Source organism: Callospermophilus lateralis, chromosome 1 (genome assembly GCF_048772815.1).
Source record: "Callospermophilus lateralis isolate mCalLat2 chromosome 1, mCalLat2.hap1, whole genome shotgun sequence".
In the NCBI taxonomy this organism is placed as follows: Eukaryota; Metazoa; Chordata; class Mammalia; order Rodentia; family Sciuridae; genus Callospermophilus; species Callospermophilus lateralis.
Window position 1 is genome coordinate 155,723,176 of NC_135305.1, and position 25,995 is coordinate 155,749,170.

At 37.0% G+C, this 25,995-nt stretch overlaps 1 protein-coding gene across 2 annotated transcripts in view; it reads left to right on the forward strand.

The window, feature by feature from the left end:
- Naa25 (N-alpha-acetyltransferase 25, NatB auxiliary subunit) overlaps positions 1-25,995 on the forward strand; it is a 73,830-nt gene that overhangs the window by 24,774 nt on the left and 23,061 nt on the right. For both annotated transcript variants that reach the window (XM_076854117.2, XM_076854202.2), the window contains exons 6-15: positions 1,348-1,455; positions 2,210-2,288; positions 5,445-5,556; positions 6,117-6,206; positions 7,168-7,337; positions 9,991-10,103; positions 16,894-17,101; positions 17,904-17,993; positions 23,601-23,781; positions 24,803-24,902. In XM_076854117.2, the coding sequence (XP_076710232.1) occupies positions 1,348-1,455; positions 2,210-2,288; positions 5,445-5,556; positions 6,117-6,206; positions 7,168-7,337; positions 9,991-10,103; positions 16,894-17,101; positions 17,904-17,993; positions 23,601-23,781; positions 24,803-24,902 (1,251 nt within the window). The remainder of the gene's footprint in view (positions 1-1,347; positions 1,456-2,209; positions 2,289-5,444; positions 5,557-6,116; positions 6,207-7,167; positions 7,338-9,990; positions 10,104-16,893; positions 17,102-17,903; positions 17,994-23,600; positions 23,782-24,802; positions 24,903-25,995) is intronic.

Sequence of the window (25,995 nt, forward strand, 5' to 3'; positions counted from 1 at the left end):
GACTTTTTAAATTGGGGATATTTGGTATTCTTTATGAGTTTATATATTAGTTTATTTGTATGCAGCATGGTGTATTTCCTGGGGCTTTGATCCATTGCTGGGTTATTTGATCAAGTTAACTGGAAGTGTTTGGTATTTTAATCTGATGTTTATTTTAAAGACAATACTGTATGTTAGTGAGCAGGGCATTGAACTGGGTGGTCTTGCTTAAGCATTTCTCCTTTCTGAGCCTCAGTTTGCTCTTTTGCAGAATGGAGACAGTTATCTCCCAGAACTGCTGTAAGGATCAAAGTGAGATTTTTATGTAGGAAAGGGTAGGGAGGAAGGAGGTAAAATGTGATTAAGAACAGATGTTCTGGGGTCAGACATGTCTGCCTTCAGATACATGTGGCTTTTACCACATGACTTATAGAGCTTTTAGGGGAATGTCTTAACCTTAGTTTCTTTATAATATTTACCTTGAAAAGTTGTTTGCAAGGGGTGAGTTCTGAGCGAAATCTCCAACAATGTTAAAATTACTAATGTGTTAATTTTAATTATCAATTTAAATTAACTAATTAATAATAAAGTGCAGGAATAAGAGGAATTGACATTTCTCTTCTCAATATGTTAGCATATTTTTTTTAATATTTATTTTTTAGTTCTATTAAAATCTGTTTTATTTTTATGTGGTGCTGAGGATTGAACCCAGTGCCTCATACATGATAGGCGAGTGCTCTACCTCTGAGCCATAATGCCAGCCCTGTTAACAACTTTAAAAAAAAAAAAAAAAAATACATGAGGGGGCTTAAGAAAAAAAAAAATCCATAAAGCTTTCTTTTTCAAACACGTGATGATATCCTTGATCTTTACATATTTCTAGAGAAATCTATGAAAAACCTATTTAAAAGTTATGTCATATCATGGAAGTGCTGTATTTCAAGAATGCATGGGGTAGTGATTCTTTTTTTTTTTTTTTTTTTGGTAGCTTTGGGAATTGAACCCAGTGGGGGTTCTACCTCTGAGTTACATCCTCTGCCCTTTTTATTTTTTATTTTGAGACACGTTCTCACTGAATTGCCTAGGCTAGTCTCAAACTGGAATCCTTCTGCCTCAGCTGATTGAGTAGCTGGAATTACAGGAGGGGTACACCACACCACACCTGGTAGGATGATGAATCTTTAGTAAAGAAATCTCTTGTAAAGCCAACTACTCTATAATGTATAACTTTGGCAGATTTAGATTAGGTCTAAAATATGACATAGTGGATTGATAAGTGTGTGCCAGAATCACAGTAATGGTCTTCATGATAATATTGAATAGTTCAAGCAGAGAATTAGAATTCAATATGTATCTTCCCTCTTCTAGTCTATATCAGCACAGGATGAAAACCTCTCAAAAACGATGTTTCTGCCCCTTGCTGAGAGAATGGTAGAAAAAATGGTGAAAGAGGACAAGATAGAAGCTGAGGCTGAAGTGAGTGTTTTAAGCCCAACTCTTGTGATTCCATTATTTTGTACCACTATTTTGAATTGCAAAATTATGTACTTTTGTTTTGTTCAACTGTATAGCTGGGTTTCCAGTCTTGTCCTTTCTGTATACGTGAAGCTTTGGAAGCTCTCTGCTTAGGTTTAATGAACACTGAGCTGTCTCTAGCAAATATTGCAAGCTGAGATGTGTATGCATGGGGAAGACACTGTTGTCTGATTATTACTATCTTTCACAACACACTACTAAACCAGTCAGGGTCACTCCAGGAGAACTGGGCTAACACAAATTAATGACACAGACTTTTCTATACTTTTTTCTTTGGGTTCTGTGATGGCCCCTCTGACCCAGCTCCCACAAAGGAGGCAAGGCAGGAAAGAAACAGGGGGCATGCCTCAAACCCAGGTTTTATTGGGGGAGGCTGTTCAAAAGAACATTCCGTTCATATTAGGCAGAGGGGTAATGATACAAGGGGCAGCCCGCTTGCACTAGGTAATGCCCACTCCCAAAGCTGTGCTCTTCTGCTGAGTGGAAATGGGGATCTACTTTCCTCCCTGTCAGGGAAACCAGTCTCCACATTTTCATCACTCAAAGCTAAGGGATGCTCAGCTCCTGTGTGGCAGTTTCCAACAGCTTCTTCTCATTAGAAGATAGTATCATTTTCTATTATTTTAAAAACTTTCATATGACTATCTTTTATTGAAAAGTTTCAATGATTACACTTGTTTATTTCTTCTACAAGGTTGAACTTTATTACATGATCTTGGAACGACTGGGAAAGTATCAGGAAGCCTTGGATGTCATTAGAGGGAAATTAGGAGGTAACTATTAAAGTTTTCCTTTTTTTTTTAATTTTTATTTTTAATTGTAAACAGACACAATACATTTATTATTATGTGGTGCTGAGGATTGAACCCAGTGCCTCACATGTGAGAGGCAAGTGCTCCACCACTGAGCTATAATCCCAGGCCCCTGTTAAAGTTTTCTTAGAGTATTTTTTCCTGTTAAGACAGGAAAATTGTTAATTGAATCCTCTATATGAAGAAAGTCCTTCCTCATACAGAAACAAAGATATGAAGATATAAAAGAATCATGTATGATTGTCACCTTGTTATATTTTGTACCAGGGATTAAACCCATGGGCATTTAACCACTGAGCTACATTCCCAGCTCTTTTTATTTTTTATTTTGAAACAAATTCTCACTGAATGCTTAGGGCCTGCCTTGGTAAGCTCTGAGATTGGTCTCCAATTTGTGATCCTCCTGCCTCAACCTCTTAATGTTGGGATTACAGTCACAAGCCACCATGCCCAGCTAAACAACTGTCTTTTTTAGTTGTAGATGAACCCAATACCTTTATGTTATTTATTTTTATGTGATTCTTAGGATTGAACCCAGCGCATCATGCATGCAAAGCAAGCACTCCCACTGAGCTACAACCCTAGCCCTAAATTATTTTTTGTGGGGGAGTTACCAGGGATTTAGTTTAGGGGCACTTGACCACTGAGCTCAGCCCTATTTTGTATTTTATTTAGAAACAGGGTGTCACTGAGTTGATTAGTGCCTCGCTTTTGCTGAGGCTGGCTTAGAACTCCCAATCCTCCTGCCTCAGCCTCCTGAGGTGCTTGGATATCAGGTGTGTGCACCTAAACTACTTTTTATTTATTTATTTTTTGTGTGGTGCTGGGGATTGAACCCAGAGTCTTCTGCGTGCGAGACAAGCACTCTGCCGGCTGAGCTATATCTCTAGCCCCTGAACTACTTCTTTTAAAAATTTATTTATTTATTTATTTATTTATTTATTACATTTGAATCAGACGGGATATAATTATATCCCATCTAAACTATTTTTTAATTGAAAATAATTTTTGGATTCAGAAAATTCAAGGAGTGTGGAAGGTATCCTATATCTAAACACCTACCCCGGATTCTCTTTCATTTACTAGTTCTTTATATCCTTCAAAAGGTACATGTTCCCCTCCATTTTATTTTTTGGTACTGGGGGTTAAACCTGGAGCCCCTTTACCACTAAGTTACATCCCCAGCCCTTTTTATTTTTTTATTTTGAGTTAGGGTCTCATCAAGTAGCTTAGAGCTTTGCTTAGTTGCAGAGGCTGGCTTGAAACTTGCTATCCTCCTGCCTCAGCCTCCTGAGTTGCTGGAATTACAGGTGTGGGGTTTTTTTTTGTTTTTTAATTTAAACATTTTTTCAATGGTTCATTCACAGTCAGTGAGAATAACTAACTGTATATGAGTAGCCCCATATCTTTCATTAGGTGCATTCATAAAACGACTTTGTTTAATACAGGCATATGTATCCTTTAGTAGATTATATACAGTATTGAAATTAATGCTATTAAATTGTGTGGAATATAGAAATTATTATTTAATTTTTTTTTTTTTTTTTTTTTTTTTTTTTTTTTTTTTTTTTTTTTTTAGAGAGAGGAGAGAGAGAGAGAGAGAGAGAATTTTTAAATATTTATTTATTTTAGTTCTCGGCGGACACAACATCTTTGTATGTGGTGCTGAGGATCGAACCTGGGCTGCACGCATGCCAGGCGAGCGCGCTGTCGCTTGAGCCACATCCCCAGCCCCTATTTAAATTTTCTTAATATTTATTTTTTAGTTTTAGTTGGACACAGTACCTTTATTTTATTTATTTATTTTTATGTGGTGCTGAGGATCAAACCCAGGGCCTTGCACCTGCTAGGCAGTTGCTCTACCACTAATCACAACCCCAGCCCTATTGTTATTTTATTTTATTAATATTTATTTTTTAGTTTTCGGCGGACACAACATCTTTGTAGTGCTGAGGATCGAACCCGGGCCGCACGCATGCCAGGCGAGTGCGCTACCGCTTGAGCCACATCCCCAGCCCCATTTTTTTTTTTTTTTCCCAGAGTGGAAAGTAGAGGCTTTATTAAAGGACAGCAGAAAAGACTTCTCCCGGAGGAAGAAGGGGACCCAAGAGATGGAATCCCCCCATTGTTATTTTTATTGTAACTTATTTTCTAACTTTAGCATTTTTACAGATGGGTAAAATTCTACCATTCTATTTTTATTTAGCTAGATTATAAATCTATGGATAATTAAAATTTAGATTCTGTACAGGAAATTAATAATGTAATTATTATTATCCTAATTTGCTAAACTATCCTCAAAGGACCAGGCAAATCTTATCTGGTCAGTACTATAGTCCCATTTTTTATCCTGTTCCTAATAGTTGGGAAAAACTCAATCACTTCTCATTTTTGTCTTCCATTTCACTTTGCTTATCCTATCAGCCCAACCCTCCTTAATGTTTTAGGACTATACAGGTTGAATAAATTTTACCAGTCTTTAGATACTGTTGTTTTTTTGTTTGTTTGTTTTGAGTAACGGGGATTGAACTCAGGGGCACTCAACCATTCAGCCACATCCCAGGCCTATTTTGTATTTTATTTAGAGTCAGGATCTCACTAAGTTGTTTAGCGCCTTGTTATTGCTGAGCCTGGCTTTGAACTTGCTCTCCTCCAGTCTCAGCCTTCTGAGCTGCTGGGATTATAGGCATGCGCAACCACTCGCCCATTACTATTGAGTTTTATAAGCCTGTCCCACATACTCAATCCTCAGCCCAATATATTGTGGATCCTTGTGTTTTACTGAGAAAGTTATAAAACTTTAGGGTCAGAAATATACTTTTTCCTGCATATGCTATCGTGCATGCTTATAAGGCTGGGTCAGGAAGATTTTGAAGTTGAAGCCATCTTGGGTAACATTGAGACTCTGTCTGAAAATAACAACAACAAAAATTCCATAATGTATTTTTTTCTCTTTAGCAAAATAACTATTATAAAATAGTAATTTATAGCTAATAGTGGTAATATTTTCTTAGAGTGTGAATGAAAAAATGTGACATTTTTCTTGTGATTTGACTTTATTCTGGTTGTAAGTAGAAATGAAAGCAGTTCACCAACTTCTGTAAATTTTAATTGCAGAGAAGCTGACGAGTGAGATTCAGAGTCGGGAAAATAAATGCATGGCTATGTATAAGAAGCTGAGCAGGTGGCCAGAGTGTAATGCCCTTTCCAGGCGCCTCTTACTAAAAAAGTGAGTAGATGCTGCTTTTTGTGCTATGAGACTACAGTGAGGCTTTAAGACTTCACTGTAGACACATTTTATTTGTGTATTTTGAGATTGCTGGGCATAGAATATTCTTGTAGTTATGTCCTAGATGTGTTTTCAATGAGCCTTCATCTTTTAGTAAAGAGAGATAATGGTACTTTTGCCACCGTGATGCTAAATATTAGTTGAGTCTTGAGAATGAATGTTGAAAATTATTATTTGTCAAATTCAATGAAGCTTAAAATAAGGCTTCCTTCCTACCTATGCCATCTCCATTTTGATAGTGCTGTGTGGGGAGTTTTCTGTTAGGAATATTAGTTTTCTAGACCTGGTCATTTTATTGAAGTACAGAGTAGTCTGTTTCAAGTTTTTACTTTGAAAGTGACACTGGAGTGCTGCCCTTTTAGGGCTGCAGAGGGAGGGGTGGATTATTCTTGGCATATACGAAACTAAAACTTAGAAAATTAAGTTAACATCATGGTTCCTAAGGCAGATTTGTCACAACTTGGGTTTAATCCTGTGTGCATCATTCAATCTGATTTTAGCTCAGATGACTGGCAGTTCTATCTGACTTATTTCGATTCTGTCTTTCGACTGATTGAAGAGGCCTGGACTCCTCCTGCTGAAGGTGAACAGTAAGTCATCTTTTTTCCTGAATTATAGTGGCTTTTTTGTTTGTTTGTTTATTTGTTTGTTTTTGGTACTGGGGATTGAACCCAGGGGCACCTAACCACTGAGCTACATCCAGACCCCTGACTCTTTCCATTTTTTAACCCTTAATTTAGAAATAGGTTCTTGTTGTGTTGCTTAGAGCCTCCTCTCTCAGTTGCTGAGTCTGGCTTTGAAATTGCAATCGTCCTGCCTCAGCCTCCTGAGTTGATAGTATTACAGGTGTGTGCCACCACACCCAGCTATAGTGTCATTTATTTATTTTTTTTTAAAGAGAGAGAGAGAGAACTTTTTTAATATTTATTTTTTTTTAGTTTTCGGCGGACACAACATCTTTGTTTGTATGTGGTGCTGAGGACCGAACCCGCGCTGCACACATGCCAGGCGAGCGCGCTACCGCTTGAGTCACATCCCCAGCCCAATAGTGTCACTTTTTAATATGTGGTAGCTTAAAATTTCATTGTCAGCCATTTTAACTCTCCTTTTCTGTATTATAATATGTTCCTTTGAAAGTAAGAATCCCCCCCCTTCCCGCTTTGTGTGTGTGTGTGTGTGTGTGTGTGTGTGTGTGTGTGCGCGCACGCGCTGGGTATTGAATTCAGGGGCACTTGACCACTCAGCCACATCACCAGCCCTATTTTGTATTTTATCTAGAGACAGAGTCTCACTGAGTTGCTTAGTACCTTGGTAATTTGCTAAGGCTGGCTTTAAACTCAGGATCCTCCTGCCTCAGCTTCTCAAGGTTACTGGGAATTAGATTTACTGGGATTGCAGGTGTGTGCCACCACACTAACCATTTTTATTGTTTTATAATTATCAAGGTGTTGTTTCTTGTTTGAAAATTTTTTCTTAATAATTTAATTTGACTTTTAACTTGGGGAAGGATAGTAGAGACAATAACATCTTTTTTCATGTGTTTATATCTAGCTCTTTAGAAGGAGAAGTACATTATTCTGCGGAAGAGGCTGTGAAGTTTATAGAAGATCGGATAACAGAAGAATCTAAAAGTTCTCGCCATCTCCGCGGACCACATCTAGCTAAATTGGAGCTGATCAGGCGCTTACGAAGTCAAGGTTGTAATGATGAATATAAACTAGGTAAGAAAATATGATATTTGGGAAACCTGGAGAAGATACAGGGATACCCTTAGTATTAGAGTGCAGTATTCATTATCTGAGGCCTATACTGAGAAAGTCATGTTGAGGAAGGAAACATCTTTATTATCTGAGAATATTTACTAATGAATGGATCACTTACAAAATTATTTCTCTGTTACTCATTCAATTTGGCCTAATGTTTTCATTTTTTCCTGTTCCATCAGAGCTGTTGCTAACACAGTAAAGTTAAATCAGTTCCAATAAAAATTGCCAGGTTTGTAAGAGTTTTAGGATTTCGTGAAGTAGACGAAAAGTTGTCTTAAATCTGTTCCAAGCACTCACAAAACTAATGACAAAGGACTACTGGACAGAATTAGAGCAGTTAGCAGCTAAAGAGAAATTTTAAATTTCTTCTTCTTTTTTTTTTTTTTTTTAAGTTTAAATTTATAAAGGGAGCAAAGATTGATACCAATAGTAAAGCATTAGGAAATTTAATGAAGCCCTTAAATGTTTTATAAATTAGTTTCTTAGCATCTCATTGAATCAGAAATGTAAGATGTTATATTGTGCTAGTTCATGATTTTGTTGGAAAAATGACCCCCCTGCCAAAAGCATACTGAAAATTACCTTATAATTACCTTATATATAAATTACCTTATCTCATACTGAAAATTACCTTACAGTTTTAATAATACCTGATATTTGCTAATTTTTAATTTTTAATTTCTTTTTTTTTTTTTTTGGTGGTGCTGGGGATTGAACTCAGGGCCTTTGTATGCTTGGCAAGCAGTCTACCAACTGAGCTATATTCCCAGCCCAACTTTTGCTAAATTTAAGATAATGAACTCTCCATTGGTCAGCTTCATTTTATGTGTGTGTGTGTGTGTGTGTGTGTGTGTGTGTGTATCGTAGATGGACACCGTATCTCTTTATTATTAATGAATTAATTTATCTGTTTACATATGGTGCTAAGGATCAAGCCCTGTGCTTCACACATGCTAGGCAAACTCTCTACTGCCAAACTACAACCCCAGCTCTCAGCTTCTTCTTCTTTTTTTTTTTTTTTAGTTATACACAGACAGAATATCTTTATTTATTTATTTTTATGTGGTGCTGAGTTTTGAACCCAGGACCCCACATGTGCAAGGCAAGCACTCTGACACTGAGCCACAATCCCAGTCCCCCTCAGCTTCATTTTTAAGGAGAAAGCTCCGATGAAACTATTTTTCCCCATTTATTGATATCAAAGCTTTGTCCTTGTTAAAAGTTAAATAAACGCTAGGGTTATGGCTCAGAAGTAGAGCACTCGCCTGGCATGTGTGAGGCACTGGGTTCGATCCTCAGCACCACATGAAAGTAAAATAAAGATACTGTGTCCACCTATAATTAAAAAATAAATATTAAAAAAAAACACAACAAAAAAGTTAAGAGGTTTTTTTGGGGAGCCCAGTTGTTCTGATATAATGAGCACTCCAGTATTTGAAATCTGTTCTAGAACATCTCTGTCCTTTTTAATTATTCAATATCCTTGGCAGAACTTTCTAAAATTAACTGTGCACTTTTCTAGCATTCCTGTCGTAGCTTATTCATAGCCAGTTTTCAATTCCGTGCTGATTTCTCTTTCTTCCTCTTTTTTTCTTTTTCTTTTTTTGCAGTGAGGATCAAACCCAGTACCTTCCACATGCTAGGCAAATGCCCTACATGAGCTTCCTCCTCAGCCTTGGCTTCTCTCTTTTGGTTTACTTCAGTAACTTCAGTCTATGCTATTTCCAGATCTGCAAATGAAAGTGCCCATATTTTCTTTGCAAAGCTGAATTTAAAAGTGTCTGAATACCTTGATACCTGCTTTATCTACCCCTGGGTCTTATCAGCCCCCATCTTGCAAATGTGAATTTGTCTAGTAGCCATAAATTTTTTTTGCCAGACCAGTGAATGATTCTTAGTTTCTTTTGAGTCACAGAGTTGTTTGAAAATCTGGTTAAAGCATGGGTATTTCTGAACAAAGAATAGAAAAAGGAATTTAGACATACAATCTTACAGAAACCTTTTATTAAAAATCCTTGTTTCGGGTTTGGCGTTGTGGCTCAGTGGTAGAGCACTTGCCTAGCATCAGTGAGGCACTGGATTTGATTCTCAGCACCACATAAAAATAAATAAATAAAGATCCATTGACAACTAAAAAATATATTTTTTAAAAAAAATTCTTGTTTCTTAAATCTTATGTCAGTTTGGGAACATTTTATTTTTCTATTTTTATTTTATTTTGCTTTTAATTGGAAGGAAATTAAAATGAACTGGTAGTTCTCTTAAATTCAGGTTTAAATTTTCTAACTGGAGAGAAGCTGTGTTTTTAACATTTGCATATAATCTTATGTTTTTGTTTGAGTTTTAATGTAAATCTTATTGCTATGTAAATTCTAACTGAATAAGATAGCTTCATATTTCCTAGGTACAATAACAGGGAAGCTGAAAACTCAAACGTAAGAGTGAACTTTAAACCGATATACATCCAGCCCTCTCTTATTTTTATTCCTTGTCATTCAAGCATTAAGCAACACTTTAATTGAAATATTTCCAAATTAGACCTCCAACTTAAATTAGGAATTGCTTCAGTTAGAAATAATATAGTAATGTCCCCCCTCCCTGCCCTTAGGTGACCCAGAAGAATTAATGTTCCAGTATTTTAAAAAGTTTGGGGATAAACCGTGTTGTTTTACAGACCTGAAGGTGTTTGTTGACCTCTTGCCTGCTACACAGGGTACAAAAGTAAGTATGTGTCAGAATTCGGTTAAGTGCCTCTATTTACTAAAAGTAGATATCTGTTTGGGTTTCCTTCCTGTAATGTGTGGGACTGATGAATATGACTGATGAATATGAGAACTGTAACTGCCCTGGCAAGGTAAGTACTCCAGGTGCTATCACGCTGAAAGCTCAATTTTTCTCTCTCTCTTTTTTTTTTTTTTTTTAACCTGGTACTGGGGATTGAACCCAGGAGTACTTTACCACTGAGCTACATCTGCATACATACCTTTTTATTTTATTCTGGGACCCAGTCTTGCTACGTTGCCCAGGCTGGTCTTGAATTTGCCTCTGATTTATCAAGTGCCAAGCCCGGCTTCGCTTGTGATCCTCCTGCCTCTGTTTACTGAGTCACTTGGATTATGTTCAGACCTACACTGCCTCTTTTAATCCATAGCCATCTACCTGTACCTTTTCTTCCCCTCTCTTTATCTCTAGGTAACTACTAATAAATTTTCGGTCTATAATTTTGTCATTTTAAGAATGGTATATAAATGGAATCATGCTATGTGTAACCTTTTGAGTGTTTTTTTTCCCTTAGCATTATTCTGTGGAAAATCATCCTCATTGTTACATGTATCAGTGGTTCATAGCTTTTTGTTGCTGAATAGTATTGCATGGTTTGAATGCACCACAACATCCTTAACTAATGACCTCTTGAAAGCATTTTTAGATGCTAGCTATAATAAATAATACTGCTATGAGCATTTGTGTACAGGCTTTTTGTGTGAACACAAATCTTTGTTGCTATTGGAAAAATTACCCAGACATGCAGTTTATGGATTTTAGGGTAGCTACCTGTTTAGTTTTTCCTGAAATAGTTGAACTGGTTTTTCCTTCCTTCCCCCCTCCCTCCCTCCCTCCCTCCCTTCCTTCCTTCCTTCCTTCTTTCCTTCCTTCATTCCTTCCTTCCTTCCTTCGCTGGAGATTGAATCCAGGGACTTGTGCATGTGACAACTGAGCTACATCCCCAGCCATAAACTGTTTTTCATTTTAAATTCTCACTAAAAAGTGAATGATTCAATTTCTCTGCATTCTCACCAGCATTTTGTGTTGTCACTGATTTAGTCATTGTGGTAGGTGTAAAAGGGCCGGAATATATTGCTCAGTGGTAGAGTGCTTACCTAGTGTGTCTGGGTTTACCTCTAGCACCTCTAAAAAAGGGGGGGGGGAACAATAGGTGTATAATGATTGTTCCTGTATTTATTTACCATCTGACTCTCTTCAGTGAAATGTGTCTTTTGCCCATTTTCTAATTTATTTGATATTTTCTTTTCACTCATGAGTTTTAGGAGTTCTTTTTACATTCAAGTTCTTCATTGTAGATGAAATATTTTTTCCCATTCTGTAGGTTATCAGTTTATTCTCTTAACAAAGTCCTTTCCAACACAAAATTTTTAAATTTTCATGAAATGCAGTGGGCTCTTCTTTTAATGTCTCTGACATGCTAAAAAGTGCCATAGTAAATCACTGATTATTTTAAACCTTGATTTATTCTGCTGAAGCAGTCTGAAACTGAAGTGTCAGGGATTTTTTTTTATAATTTAAATTTTATTTTAGAATGATTTTAGTTTTATAGAAATGCTGCAAAAATAGTATAGAATAATTGAATACTCAGCTTTCTCTAAAGCTGGTGAATATTTTAATAAGTTAATACTTTAAATAATTATATTTGCCACAATTTAGAAACTGATGTTGGTATATTACTATTAAATAGCCTCTAGATTCACTAAGGAAGGCATTATTCCAATAATGCTCTTTTTCTGTTCCAGCATTTGATGCAGGACACTACATTATATTTAGTTGTCATGCCTTGAGCGTTTGGCGATACTTGAGGGTGAAATCAGGGCTCATGCATGTTTTGAGTTTTTGATGTGAATGAACCAAGGTAAATCAGTTCTATATCTGGTGGAGGGCCTGTGTGTTTTGTACTCATACACAGCAATGTGTTTGGGGACAAATTGCCCACTCATTGATGGAAACTTTATATCTTGTTCCACATTAAAGAATTTTAGTGCTTAGCCTGAAGTATCCTGGGCAGTTGGAGTACTCTACCCACGAAGAATTATGTACCTGAGGTGGAACAGAGTACCATGCAAAGAAATAATAGCGTATATAAAGAAAGCCAGAGACTTCTATTTTGCTCAAAAATAATTCATCGAAGGTTGTGTCAAAGGTTAGAAGTCTTCCAGTCTTAGGGCCACCACCATCTGTTCTCCCAGAAAATCTTCCATTGTCTTATGGGAAATGAATGATGCACATCGGGAGCATAGGTCTAGAGATGACTAGAGTATTTTTTTGTGACCCTATCTTGAGTCCATCAGGGCTCTGTAGGTAAAATATCTTAGGCAGATAGAGTAGTGTATTCCCTAACTGGCAAGGAGTCCCAGTGGTCTCTCCATGGGGCTCTTACATGGCTGTCACCATTTATGTTTGTTTAGTAGAGCAGTTCTTGGGATACTGTGCTTAAAGGGCTCACACCAAGCGCAGGAATTTCTGGATGAATTATAATACATCCAAACTAGAGGGTTCTGGGTTGTAGGAGGATTTGAAAGCCCATGAGAAAGAAAAATGATTGCCTGGAAAAGAAGTTTGATCTGGTGATGACAGAGTAGTAGATCTATTCACAGACTTACAAGTTATATTGTCGAAGAGAGAAGAAAACAGGGAATTCACAGTTTGGCTCAGTGAGAAAATGATATTTTTAGTAGTCAGAATTCTTTAAAAGTACAGTATGTGAGTTTTGTGTGTCTGGAAGGATTTAAGCAGAATCTAGTTAACCATGTAGAATGGATTCATTGAGTGCTTTGTTCAAAAAATCTTAGATCATCTCATGTGACCCCCATATGGTAAGATTTATCTACTCACAGGAATCCTGTTGGAATACTAGCAGTGATAAGAATGTTCTGAGTCTAAGGATTTAAGCCGTTTCAATCTTATTTTGTAATCTTATTCTGTATGAATTTTAATTTTGCTGTCACAGCTTTTTAACTTTTTAGCAGGATGATTTCAGTAGCTAAAAATTCTGTCACTCAGCAAGTATGTTTGTTGGAGAATTTCAAACTACCCAATAGTATTCAAGCTGTTGGAATGGATTGTGAACCAGGTCTTTCAAGTATGACTAGCCAGTAAGAATGAACCATCAAATCTAGTAATTCTGAAGTGGCTTATGCAGGATGATATTTTAATATTTTGTTTTCTTTGCCTTGATGTTTTAGAATCAAACAGAATTATTCTAGTTTTTAAAGAGTTTTTTGCACAAAGTTTATAGACTAGGGCCCGGGGCTGTAGCTTAGTGATAGAGCACCTGCCTCAGTGGTAGAGCACCTGCCTCATACCCAGTGTATGAGGTACTGGGTTCCATTTTCAGCACCACATAAAAATAAATAAAGATATTGTGTTCAAGTACAACTAAAAGTATATTTTTAAAAATTTTATAGACTCAAAATGTGCATATTTATTTCATAATAAAATCTGAAAGATTCACTAAGGAAGGCATTAAGAAATAAACATACAGTAGCATGCGCCTGTAATCCCAGCTGCTCTGGAGGCTGAGACAGGAGAATTGCGAGTTCAAAGCCAGCCTCAGCAGTGGCGAGGGGCTCAGCAACTCAATGACACACTGTCTCTAAGTAAAATATAAAATACAAAATAAGGCTGGGGATGTGGCTCAGAGTTCAAGTACCCCTGTGTTCAATCTCTAATACCAAAAAAAGAACATAACTAAGGCTTGGGTTTTAGCTCAGTGGTAGAGTGCTTGCCTCGCATGTGTAACACTGGGTTCAATTCTTAGCACCTCATAGAATAAATGAGTAAAATAAGATCCATCAACAACTAAATATATATTTAAAAGCATGGATAATTTTTTTAAAAGAATAATTACAACTAATATATAAAATGACTTGCAAGGGGACTGGGGATATACCTCAAAAGCACAAGGCCCTGGGTTCAATTCCCAGCACCACCAAAAAAAAAAAAAAAAAGACTTGCAAGAATGGTAGAGCTGGCAATAGGAACTATATAGCCATGTAATCAAAAGCATGAAAACCAGTAATGCTAAGTGGGCACAGTGGTACACAACCTGTAATTACAATAATCCAGAGGCTGAGGCAGGAGGATTCCAAGTTTGAGGCCAGCCTCAGCAATTTAGTGAGACCCTCTCTCAAAATAAAAAGTAAAAAGGGCTGGGGATGTAGCTCAGTGATAGCGTGCTCCTGGGTTCAATTCCCAGAAACCTCTTCCCTCTCCAATATAAGGCAGGAGTCAGAGTTAAATGGAACCTCTTGTTATGGACCATGCTAAGAGGAGATTTACCCTATTATGATATAACCATACTGATTGGAGTTAATGGACCTAAAAATATATTAACCCTAATGCCGCAGTCTGGCTGGGCACAAAATAACCGAGCCACCACAAAAACTTGTAGATTCCAACAGCAACTCTTTATTCCCGAACTCTCACCGGCCCTCTACACGCACGTTCTGGGAAAAATACACTCCCTCCACCGAGGGGCTCTGCATGCCAATTCTCTCAGAACCCCATGAGAACTCAATGGGAACTCAAGGAGCGGGTGCCTGAGGCCTCAGGATATACCCTATTCCCAGCAGGATCCACCCTATTCCCAGCAGGATCCACCCTAATCCGGGAGCCACCCTAATCCAGCAGGATCCACCCTAAACCTGGAGCCACCGTAATCCCTGAGCAGGATCACCTTTCAAACCAAAACTCTCAAACATTCATGCAATGTCACTGCAAATGATCTGGGTCCAAGGCAAGCCCATTTCCACAACGGAGAGTCCTCCCTCTAAGCAACATTGGGTAGGCTGACAAGGAAATTGCCATGCGTCATTCCTACTTGGCTATGGCTCTCAGCATAAGAAAGGAGGTAATTCTTCATACATCCCACAGGAAAATACCAATTACAAATTTACTGGCTGGGGTTGTGGCTCAATGGTAGAGCACTCGCCTAGCACGGGCAGGACCCAGGTTCAGTCCTCAGCACCACATAAAAATAAAGGCATTGTGTTGGGTCCATCTATACCTAAAAAATATATTAAAGAAAATAAACAAATTTCTACATGTTTATAATTTAGATATGGAAGTAAGCAACAGAGTTAAGAAGATGAAATGTGTGTGCCACCACCTCTGCCTCTTAGATATGCTTTCCCTGGCTTTTTTGCTACCATCTGTTAGGGGATTTATACTTCTGACTGAAGTATTCTGGGATTACTTTAGTTTAGACATAGGGGAGGGGATGAGGCTTTCATCATTGAATAAGCAAATTTTCACATTATCCCCTATTTTTAGCTCTGCCAGCTCTGCCCAAGTCTACAGTGTCTCTGGTTTAGCTTCTGTTCATCCTCAGGAAGTGGGTCTGTGAGCTTGAGGAGGGGACCAAGTTCTTAGACCAATTCAGCACATTCTGGTTTTTATCCCATGATAATACTTTACTCTTTAGAGACACCTGGTACCCTTAATTCTTGAGTCTTGAAGCTTCTGTGGTTGAAAATTTCTGAGTTTTCTGAGGTTCTGGAAATGGAATGAGTGTACTGCTTTTTGGTGTTCTTCCCTCTGCAAACTGCGATTTCACCCTGCTCAGCCCTATAAATCAATTATTGCTTACCGCCTGCTTTCCTGCGTTTTGTCTTTAGAAATCTTGTTTTAATTTACTGTCATCTCTTCACATTTTTTATGTTTTAAATTTTTTTATTTGTTCTTTTTAGATATACATGACAGAATATATTTTGACATATTATACATACTTGGAGTATAAGTTTCCATTCTTGTGGTTGCCTGTGATGTAGTTTCATTTTTTTTTAAATCTTTGTGAGCTTAATCCTTTTTTATTCCTTATTGTCATTTTAGTAGGATTTTAAAAGTGAGTGACAATAAGCATGTTTTTAATAAATATATAACTGGAACTGGTGTGTGATTTTTGTTTTTTTAATTCTTACCAAATTTAAAAAATTATTGTTTAAGGCAGGATGCTATTGTTGGGAGAAATTGAGTGAATGCTACATGGGATTTGTTACTTCTAAACCCTAAATGTTAATCTATAATTATCTAAAATTTAAAAACTTAAAAGAATGGTAACCATCCCTTCAGTATACAACTTTTCCTTTCATAATTCATTTGTAGCCAGCTGACAAGGTGCACATGTGTAATACCAGCTACTTGGGAGGTGGAGGAAGGATTGCCTGGGCAACTTGCAAGACTTTGTCCCCAAACCAATCAAAGAAAAAAGGCTGGGTTGTAGCTTAATGATAGTGTGCTTATCTAGCATGTGCAAGCCCCTGGGTTTAATCCTTATTAGCAAAAAAAAAAAAAAAAAAGAGTAAATCAGTATAATTGTGGATTTTAGTTTTTATTTTTATGTGGTGTTGAGGACCAAACCTAGGGCCCCGGGTGTGCCTTGCTTGAGCCACATCCCTAATCTCTAATTAAATCTTTTTATTGATATAATATATCTTGTTACTTTCTATAGTTTATAAAACATTGTTATAATATTTTTAATATTTACTGTTTGTGGTACATGGTATTGATAATATACTTTTGTCCATCAGTGAATGATTGTGTCAGTTCTATGATTATTGTGTCCTATCACAAATCTTTTTTTATTTTTTGGTAGATGGAAATATTAAGGAATTTAAAGTTTTTTATTGATGCCTTTTTATAGACCATATCAATTTCTGTACTACAGCCTACTGAGGTTTAGTTGAGTTTTGAGACTTGTGTCCTCTTTTCCCCCACCTCACAGTTTATTAATCAGTTACTCGGAGTTGTTCCTTTGTCAACACCAACAGAGGATAAGCTGGCACTGCCTTCTGACATCCGAGCTTTGCAACAACATTTGTGTGTGGTACAGCTGACGAGGTTACTTGGCTTGTACCATACCATGGATAAAAATCAGAAATTGAGTGTGGTCAGGGAATTGATGCTAAGATACCAACATGGACTGGAATTCGGTAAGCAACCTTTCAGAATGTGCAGTAGTTCCCTGATTTGCCAAGGCTTAGAAATCAGTTTTTAAAGCACTTGTTGTACCCTGGTTTTAATTAGTTTTCTAAGGAGAATATTTTTTCAAGAAGGAAGACCAAGTGATAAGTGATGAAGACTTTCTTAAGCTTGGAGTTTTTAATAATTATAGGTGACTTACTGTTGTCCCTATTCTCCTGATGAGCTAACTCTCTTACGTTGGGACTTATATGCATTGCATAGTTACGATAATTGTCTATTTTCTGCCTGTATCCCTTAATATTTTTAATACATAGACTACGTCATTAAATCAAAGTTTATATTATAAATTATAAGATACTTAAAGTAGGTGATTTTTCAGAGTGGCCTGGACTCTGCTAGATGTGTTTGATATAAATTGACCAGGAGATATTATTATTTCTCTAACTATATTAAAAATATTAGGCCAAGTAAGGAATATAATAGTACTTTTTTGTACACGGCCCTTGGTTTATGCTTTTCACCGAAAACCTCTTTCCCAGTCTTTTTTGTGGGATCATCATAGATAGCTTCTCTATGCTGGAGCCCTTCCTTCTGTCCCAACTGAGTGTGGTCTCACTTTCTTTTGATCCCTTTGATTTATGACTTGTATTTTTAATTAATTAATTAATTAAATTTTGGGTGGTACTTATCCTATTCTTATTTTCATTTCTTTTTTCTCTTCTCTCCCTGTCACTTTTCTGCTATAAAAAACTCCTTTGGGGCAGTAATAGTTGAACAGATGTTTGAAAAGATGTGATTATTTTCTTGTAGGAAAATCCTGTTTGAAAACAGAATTGCAGTTTTCAGACTATTACTGTCTCCTTGCTGTTCATGTGCTTATTGATATATGGAGAGAAACAGGTGAGTCATAGTGATTTCAGTTCAACTTTATGTTTAATTAATTAGAAGTACTGTATTCTTTCCTTAGTATAATTATATTATCCATGAATTTGATTTATGCTTTTAGGTCTTCCTTTCCCTTCTCCAGGATGCTTCTAAAAGAACTCAAGTTTCCAATTTATCCTATTCCCTGTAGTCAGGATAATCTTGAATACTGAATATCCATTCTGTTTCTAAATGTTTCTGATTAATGAATAATAACTGTAAAAAGTCTACTGTAGGGCTGAGGTTGTAGCTCAGTGGAAGAGCACTTGCCTAGCATGTGTGACTGGGTTCAATTCTCAGCACCACATACAATAAAGTTCCATCGACAACTAAAAAATGTTTTAAAAAATTAGTAGAAAGCTATAATAGTTAAAATATAATGAAACTGATTTAAAAACAATTTTTATATACAGGAAAATGTTGTGGGCTTTTTTTGGAATAAGTTTTGATTGGCCTTTTTGAAGAATTAAAAAAATAGAATTCATGGTAAAGGCAACATTATAAATCACTGAGGGGGGTGGGACTGTTGCTCAGTGGTAGCGTACTTGCCTGGCATTTGTGAGGCACTGGGTTTGATTCTCAGTACTGCATATAAATAAATAAAAATAAAGGTCTATCGACAACTAAAAATAAAAATAAGTAAATATATATATATAAAAAGTCACTGAGGAAGAGAAGGATTATTTTGAAGATGGTATTAGGATTGTCTTTTCTTCAGGTCACACACCCTGAAATTTACTCTTATTAGTCATTTTTTTAGGGGGGGGACATCTTTGGGTGTATACTGCATATTATTAATGACACTAAAGTACAGAAAATAGAAAGGGCTAGGGAAGACAGTGGTGAGCAAGATGCCCCAGCCCTCATGGATCATTCCACAGGTCATTCAATTTTGCTACCTTCCCCATTCCTAGAATCTTTAGAGGCAACCTGAAATGGTGAGGGTAAAAGTCAGCCAAATTCTTAGATACTTACAATCCTGAATCTATTTGTAAAAGTCTTTTTTTATTATTATTAAAGAGAGAGAATTTCAATATTTATTTTTCAGTTTTCGGTGGACATAACATCTTTGTTTGTATGTGGTGCTGAGGATCGAACCTGGGCCACACGCATGCCAGGCGAGCGCACTACCGCTTGAGCCACATCCCCGGCCCCTGTAAAAGTCTTTTACTGCTATCCCTGAACATCATGTTGAAGTAACTTCTTTGCCTCCTTCATCTAACTTATGCTCAAATGATGCTTCAAAAAGCCTGTCTTGATTTTTTTTAAAATATGTATTTTTTAGTTGTAGTTGGACACAATACCTTTATTTTATTTATTTATTTTTATGTGGTGCTGAGGATTGAACCCAGGGCCAGGCATGCGCTAGGAGAGTGCTCTACCTCAACCCAGCCCACCTGTCTTGATTTTTATGTCTAATACCATTGTCGATTTTATGTCTCTTCTAATATTTTGTAAGACATTATATGTACCTATATCATAATACTTGCTATACTCTGTTGTACCATGGATGAGGGGGATTCCTTGTCATAAGAAGACCCATTCATCATGAAATTGCTTGGGGCTACAAAAGTCATCTTGGTGGTGTGGTTTGTTTTGTTTTCTTTTGTTTTTTGGTGCTGGGGATTGAACTCCAAAGTCACCTTAATATACAAATAACCTTCCCCACTTATCCCTTGCATTCATTGCTGCTCATAGTGACTATGGCTTTGCTAGTCACTTGTTTTTTGAGCAAGGTATCTGGGCATATAATAATAATAGTAGCAGCAAACTTTTGTTGATAGATACTTGAAAGTACTTTCCATGAATCAAATTTATTTATTTGTTGGTTTGGGGCTTTTTTGTTGTTGTTTTTGTTTTAAGGTGGACACAATAGCTTTATTTTATTTTTATGTGGTGCTGAGAATCGAATCCAGTGCCTCATGCATGCTATTCGAGCATGCTACCACTTGAGCTACATCCCCAGCCCCCATGAATCAAATTTAAACCTATAATAATATAGTTATTGTCACAATTTTGTAGAGGAGGGAAATGTAGAATAGAGAGAAAGAAGATAGTAAATTGATCAATTTTCTACAGTGCAATGCTGGGCGTGGTGGTGCATGTCTGTAATTCCTGTGGCTAATGAGGCTGAGACAGGATGATTGCGAGTTCAAAGCCAGCCTCAGCAAAAAGCAAGGCGCTAAGCAACACATTGAAACCCTGTCTCTAAATAAAAAAATACAAAATAGGATTGGGGATGTGGCTCAGTGGTTGAGTGCCCCTGAATTCAATCCCCAGTACCCACCCAGCAAAAAAAAATCCTGCAGTGCAAATACATTGTGAACTGTGTTAGTCAGCCTATTGTTGCTGTGATCATAATACCCAACAAGAGCAACTTAAGAGCCAGGTGTGGTGGCATGCCTGTAATCCCAGCAGCTTGGTAGACTGATATGCAGAAGGATCGGGAGTTCAAAACTAGCCTCAGCAACTTATGGAACTAAGCAACTTAGGAAGACCTTGTCTCAAAATAAAAAGTTATAGGGATGTGGCTCAGTAGTTAAGCACCCCTGGGTTCAATCACTGGCACTCCCCACCAAAAAAGAAAAAGAAAAATAAGAACAACTTAAGGAAAAGTTTATTTTGGCTCACAGTTCCAGAGGTTCAGTTCATGGTGGGCCAACTCCATTGTTTTGGGTCCAAGAGAGGCAAAACATCGTAACAAAAGGAAATTGCTCTCATAGCATCTAGGAAGCATTGTGGGAGGGGTCACAGAGAACATGAATCCTTCCAGGGTATGTCTCCAGTGATGCACCTTCTCCAGCTATGCCCCATAATCAGGTTACAGCTATCAAAAACCAATCACCTCACCTCTGAATATTCCTGCATTCACACAGGAGCTTATCAAAACCACAACAGTAACTGCAAAATGAAATTGCAGATCTTGTAAGGATGCAGAATTTTTTGAACTCAATGAGAGGAATATTGAAGTGCTTGTAAATCAGGCATAGTCATTATTCTTATTTTATGTACTTTTTTTTTTTTTTTCTTTTTTTGCAGCCTTGGGGATTGAACCCAGGGCCTTGTGCATATCAGGCAAGCATGCTACCACTAAGCTATGCCCGAACCCCACAGATCTAGTATAAATTAGAAGTTGTTGAATAATTAGTGAGGGTTTTGAAAAATGAATGTGAAAGGATTAATAAGAATGCGTTATATTTTTGCAAAATATTTTTTTTTTCTTCAGCATAGTAGTTAAGACAGGAGGATCAAATGTTTGAGGCTAGCCTTGGATAAAAGTTATTATAGTTCAGAAGAAATACATTAAAATAAAAATGGTTGTCAAGATCATTGTACTATCATGTGTAGCTAATAAAAAAAATTGTTTGGGTAGATTATAGGTAGTTTTCATACTGTGGGTTGGATTATCATTGATATTTTTCTAAAGGCTTCAATTTTTTATTTCTTTTGGGGAAACAAAAGCATATAGAATAACCTTAAAATATTTTTTAATGCGTGGAGATTTTAGCTGTTTTTACGAAGTATAAAAGTAGCTTGAGCTGGGCGCAGTGGCACACACTTGTAATCCCAGCTGCTCGGGAGGCTAAAGCAGGAGGATTGTAAGTCCAAAACCAGTCTCAGCAACTTAGTGAGGCACTAAGCAACTCAGTGATACCCTGTCTTAAGTAAAATACAAAATAGGACTGGGGATGCGGCTCAGTGGTCGAGTGCCCCTGAGTTCAATATCTGATAATACCCCCCTCCCCCCAAAAAAGTAGCTTGTAAAATTTTAGAAAACAATTTAAAATTTCATTTCTCCAGAACCCAATATATATGAAATATATAGTTTTATATATTTTCTTACTTTTTCTGTTCATATTTTATGGGTTTGAGGTCACTGCTTCACAGTAACTTACATTTTTTTCTGTTCATATGTTTACTGAACATTATTGTAGAAGCACATTATAATTAAAAACTTTGGCACATGGTTCTATGATTTTTCCATGTGTGGATGTTATTGTAATAGTGAATATTTTTGCATACAGTTTTGTCTGTGTTTCTTTGTACCTTCTTTTTTTTTAAAAGAGAGAGTGGGAGAGAGAGAGAGAGAATTTTAATATTTTTTTTTTTTTAGTTATCGGCGGACACAACATCTTTGTTTTGTATGTGGTGCTGAGGATCGAACCCGGGCCGCATGCATGCCAGGCGAGCGCGCTGCTGCTTGAGCCACATCCCCAGCCCCAGTACCTTCTTTAAATAGATTCTAAAGACAAATTACTTAATTATTTTTGTTTTATTGCCCACTTTGGCAAATTAAATTTTTTTAATTTGTTCTAATTAGATATACATGACAATAGAATGCATTTTGAAACATCATATATAGATGGAGTATAACTTCTCATTCTTCTGGTTGTAAATGATGAAGAGTTACAGTGGTCTGTAATCATGTACACATAGAGTAATAATATCCGATTCATTCTACTGTCATTTCTACCCCTATACCCATTCCCGTTCCCTTCACTCCCCTCTGTCTAATCCAAAGTACCTCTGTTCCCCTCCCCTCATTGTGAATTAGATTCTGAATATCAGAAAAAACATTTGGCCTTTGGTTCTTTGGGATTGGCTTATTTTGTTTAGCATGATATTCTCCAGTTCGTCCATATACCGGCAAATGCCATAGTTTTATTCTTTAAGGCTGACTAATATACCATTTTGTATATATATACCACAGTTTATCCATTCACATTACTTAATCTAAGACTATAGATACTTTTGAAATTTGGTAGGCTAAAGAAAATGTAGAATTTTAGTTTGATTTCCTCCATGGTACTGGGTATTGAACCTGTTGGTGCTCTATCATTGAGCTACATTTCCAGCCCCCCCCCCCCCACTTTAAAATATTTTTAGTTGTAGATGGATACAGTACTTTTTAATTTTATTTGTTCATTTTTTTATGTGGTGCTGAGGCTTGAACCCAGTGCCTCACACTTGATAGGCAAGTGCTCTACAACTAAGCCACAACCCCAACCTCTCAACCCTTTTTATTTCTATATTAAGACATGTTCTTGGTAAGTTGCTAAAGCTGGCCTCAAATTTAAAATCTTCCTGGCTCAGCCTCCCAAGTAATTGGGATTGCAGGCATGTGCCACTATACCCAGCTGATTATTAATGAGAAGTTTTTTCAAGCTTCATATAGGACAACCTCTTAAGAGAGTTACATATGAGTAAAATTGTGTCTGTGAAGAATCTCTCTCTGGATTCTTGTAGAGCAAATCCTGCAATGGGAAGGCAGGTGGACTCCTGTTCTTCAAAGTCCATCTCTTCCCAGAATCTGAAATTTTGTGTGATTCCATAACTTCCATCCACAAGATCTGGCCACTTAAACTGTACCATTTTTCCAGAGAGAGTGTTTAAGACCTGGCATAACTATTGAGGGACAATTTAGGGAATTCCCTATTTTGCTTATAGGTATGTATGTAAAATTTATTCTCTGCCTTCACGTATAGAATAATTAGAGGAGGTGACGTTGTCAGTAGGTTTGTTTCTTTTTGAGAAGTCTTATTACTGTCAAGATCAGTGGACAATGCTCTTTTTTGATTTTAGGTGATGAGACTGCTGTGTGGCAGGCCCTGACTTTGCTGGAAGAAGGGTTAACCCATAGCCCTTCCAATGCTCAATTCAAATTGCTGCTTGTTCGAATCTACTGTATGCTGGGTGCATTTGAACCGGTGGTGGATCTTTACTCCAGTCTCGATGCAAAGCATATCCAGCACGACACCATTGGGTTGGTAGTATATACTCTGAATAATGAGTAGCCAGCTATAACAGGGTGAGGCATGGGACTCTCATTTCTAGTCTTTTGCAATACATTCGTTTGTGATGTTAAGTAAACATTTATTATGACCCATTGCAAACATAATGAGTTTATATATGGCTTAGTAATTTTTAAAATTGGCAGTTTTGAAATGTCAAGAAGAAAGTTTTCCCCAGAGACGGCAACCAGCTATGTACTTTTCCTTTTTTTTAAAAAAAAAAAAAAAAAAAGAATTTATTTTTTAAATTTTTATTTACTGTTCTTTCTCTTTTTGGGGGGATGGGGGTGGGGGTGAGGGTGAGGTACTGGGGATTGAACTCGAGGGCAATCAACCACTGAGCCACATCCCCGGCTCTATTTTGTATTTTATTTAGAGATACAGTCTCAGTGAGTTGCTTAAGGCCTAGCTAAGTTGCTGAGGCTGGCTTTGAACTCATGATCCTCCTGTCTCAGCCTCCCTTGCCCGGCTATCTTTTTATTTTCTTGATTTCCGTAGTTCTAGGGATTGAGCCGTGAACTTCAAACGTACTAAGCACATGTTTACCACTGAGCCATACTTTCAGCCAACCAGCTGTATATTTTGAATCTTTATTCTTAGCACACATTGTTTTGAAGTCTTTTCTTCATGTGTACTTTATTTGTTGATCTGAGACATCCTTTTGAATTTGTGTTTTGGCTATTCTTTGTGATTACTTAAGGGCATTTTTTAATCTCCTCTGGTGCTGTTTTAGGAAGACTGTGCATTGTGTGTATTATTACACCTTTTATGTTTCATTGCCAGAGTCTAAAGAAAGCATGACATAGAACTTTTATCCTCCTAAAAAACTGAATGAACTTTATTCTTTATTGATTAGGCTATTTTAAATGGCAGGATTTTAAATTTTTCCTTATGCTTAACTATTTCTTTGGCATAGTAATTTGAGATATAGCATCTGATACTAGAGCTGGGTAAGTATAATGTGTATTTTTTTCTTCTTTTCTTCCAATCTAGTTATCTTTTGACTCGATACGCCGAATCTCTAGGTCAGTATGCCGCTGCATCCCAATCGTGTAATTTCGCACTCAGGTTTTTCCACTCCAACCAGAAAGATGTAAGTGAAAAGCCTTTTCCTTTTTTCTTTATGGTCTTCACTACTGACTGTACATGATTGAGTCACAAGTGCCCATGTTAAGGAGCACCATGCTCTACTGGCAAATGCTCTTATACTGTAGCTTACTGTTCAAGGCTCTTAGCTTGAGGTAGAGCTGTTTATATTTATTGGAATGTGGGTGTGTTTAATAGGATCCTTGGAAAGTTGGCATTTAACACTGGGTTTTGATAGACTAAGAAGTGTTATACCTCTTAGAACTGTCTTTGGATATCTAAGAACTTTCCAAGGAAGTAAGAAATAGCCCATAAGAATTTATAGCCTGCAGTGCCATGTAAGAGTCTATGATGGGGTTAGGGATATAGCTCAGTTGGTAGAGTACTTGCTTTGCATGCACAAGGCCCTGGGTTCAATCCCCAGCACCACAAAAAAAAAAAAAAAGGACACTGTGCCATCTTTCTTTCTTCAATATTTATTTTTAGATGTTGATAAACCTTTATTTTATTCATTTATATGCGGTGCTGAGAAACAAACCCAGTGCCCCACACATGCTAGGCAAGTGCTCTACCACTGAGCCACAACCCTAGCTCTGCCACCTTTATTTCTGAATAAATAATTAAATTTTATTTTTATTTATTGACCAGTTGAAGAACATTTCAAGAAACTTAGGTCAATTGTATGTGTTTTTTCAGTAGCCATAAATGTGCCATAACTAAAGGATGGGATTTGCACCATATTTTTCACTGCAAACGGATTGGGGCTCCACTTGTTGAAGCAGAATTTTATGTGGAAAAACCATATGGTCACTACTCAGTTGATCAATCTTGCAAAACTACCTAAGAGAAATATGGAAAGAGAAAGTTGTTCTTAGGGTGGTCATTACTTACTTGGTTCTCACATGATTTGCAGACTCATTGCCTGGAACCTAGCTGAGCAGATACCTGCCCAGAGCTTTATTGTCATGGTCTATCAGCAACTAAGGAACCTGACAAGGAAATTATGTAACCTGGGGTTCTTCTTGGCAAACACTCTTAAGGATTTAAAACAAACAAATCTGTTTGGTAAATGTTAATGTATTTTCCATATAATTCTTCAA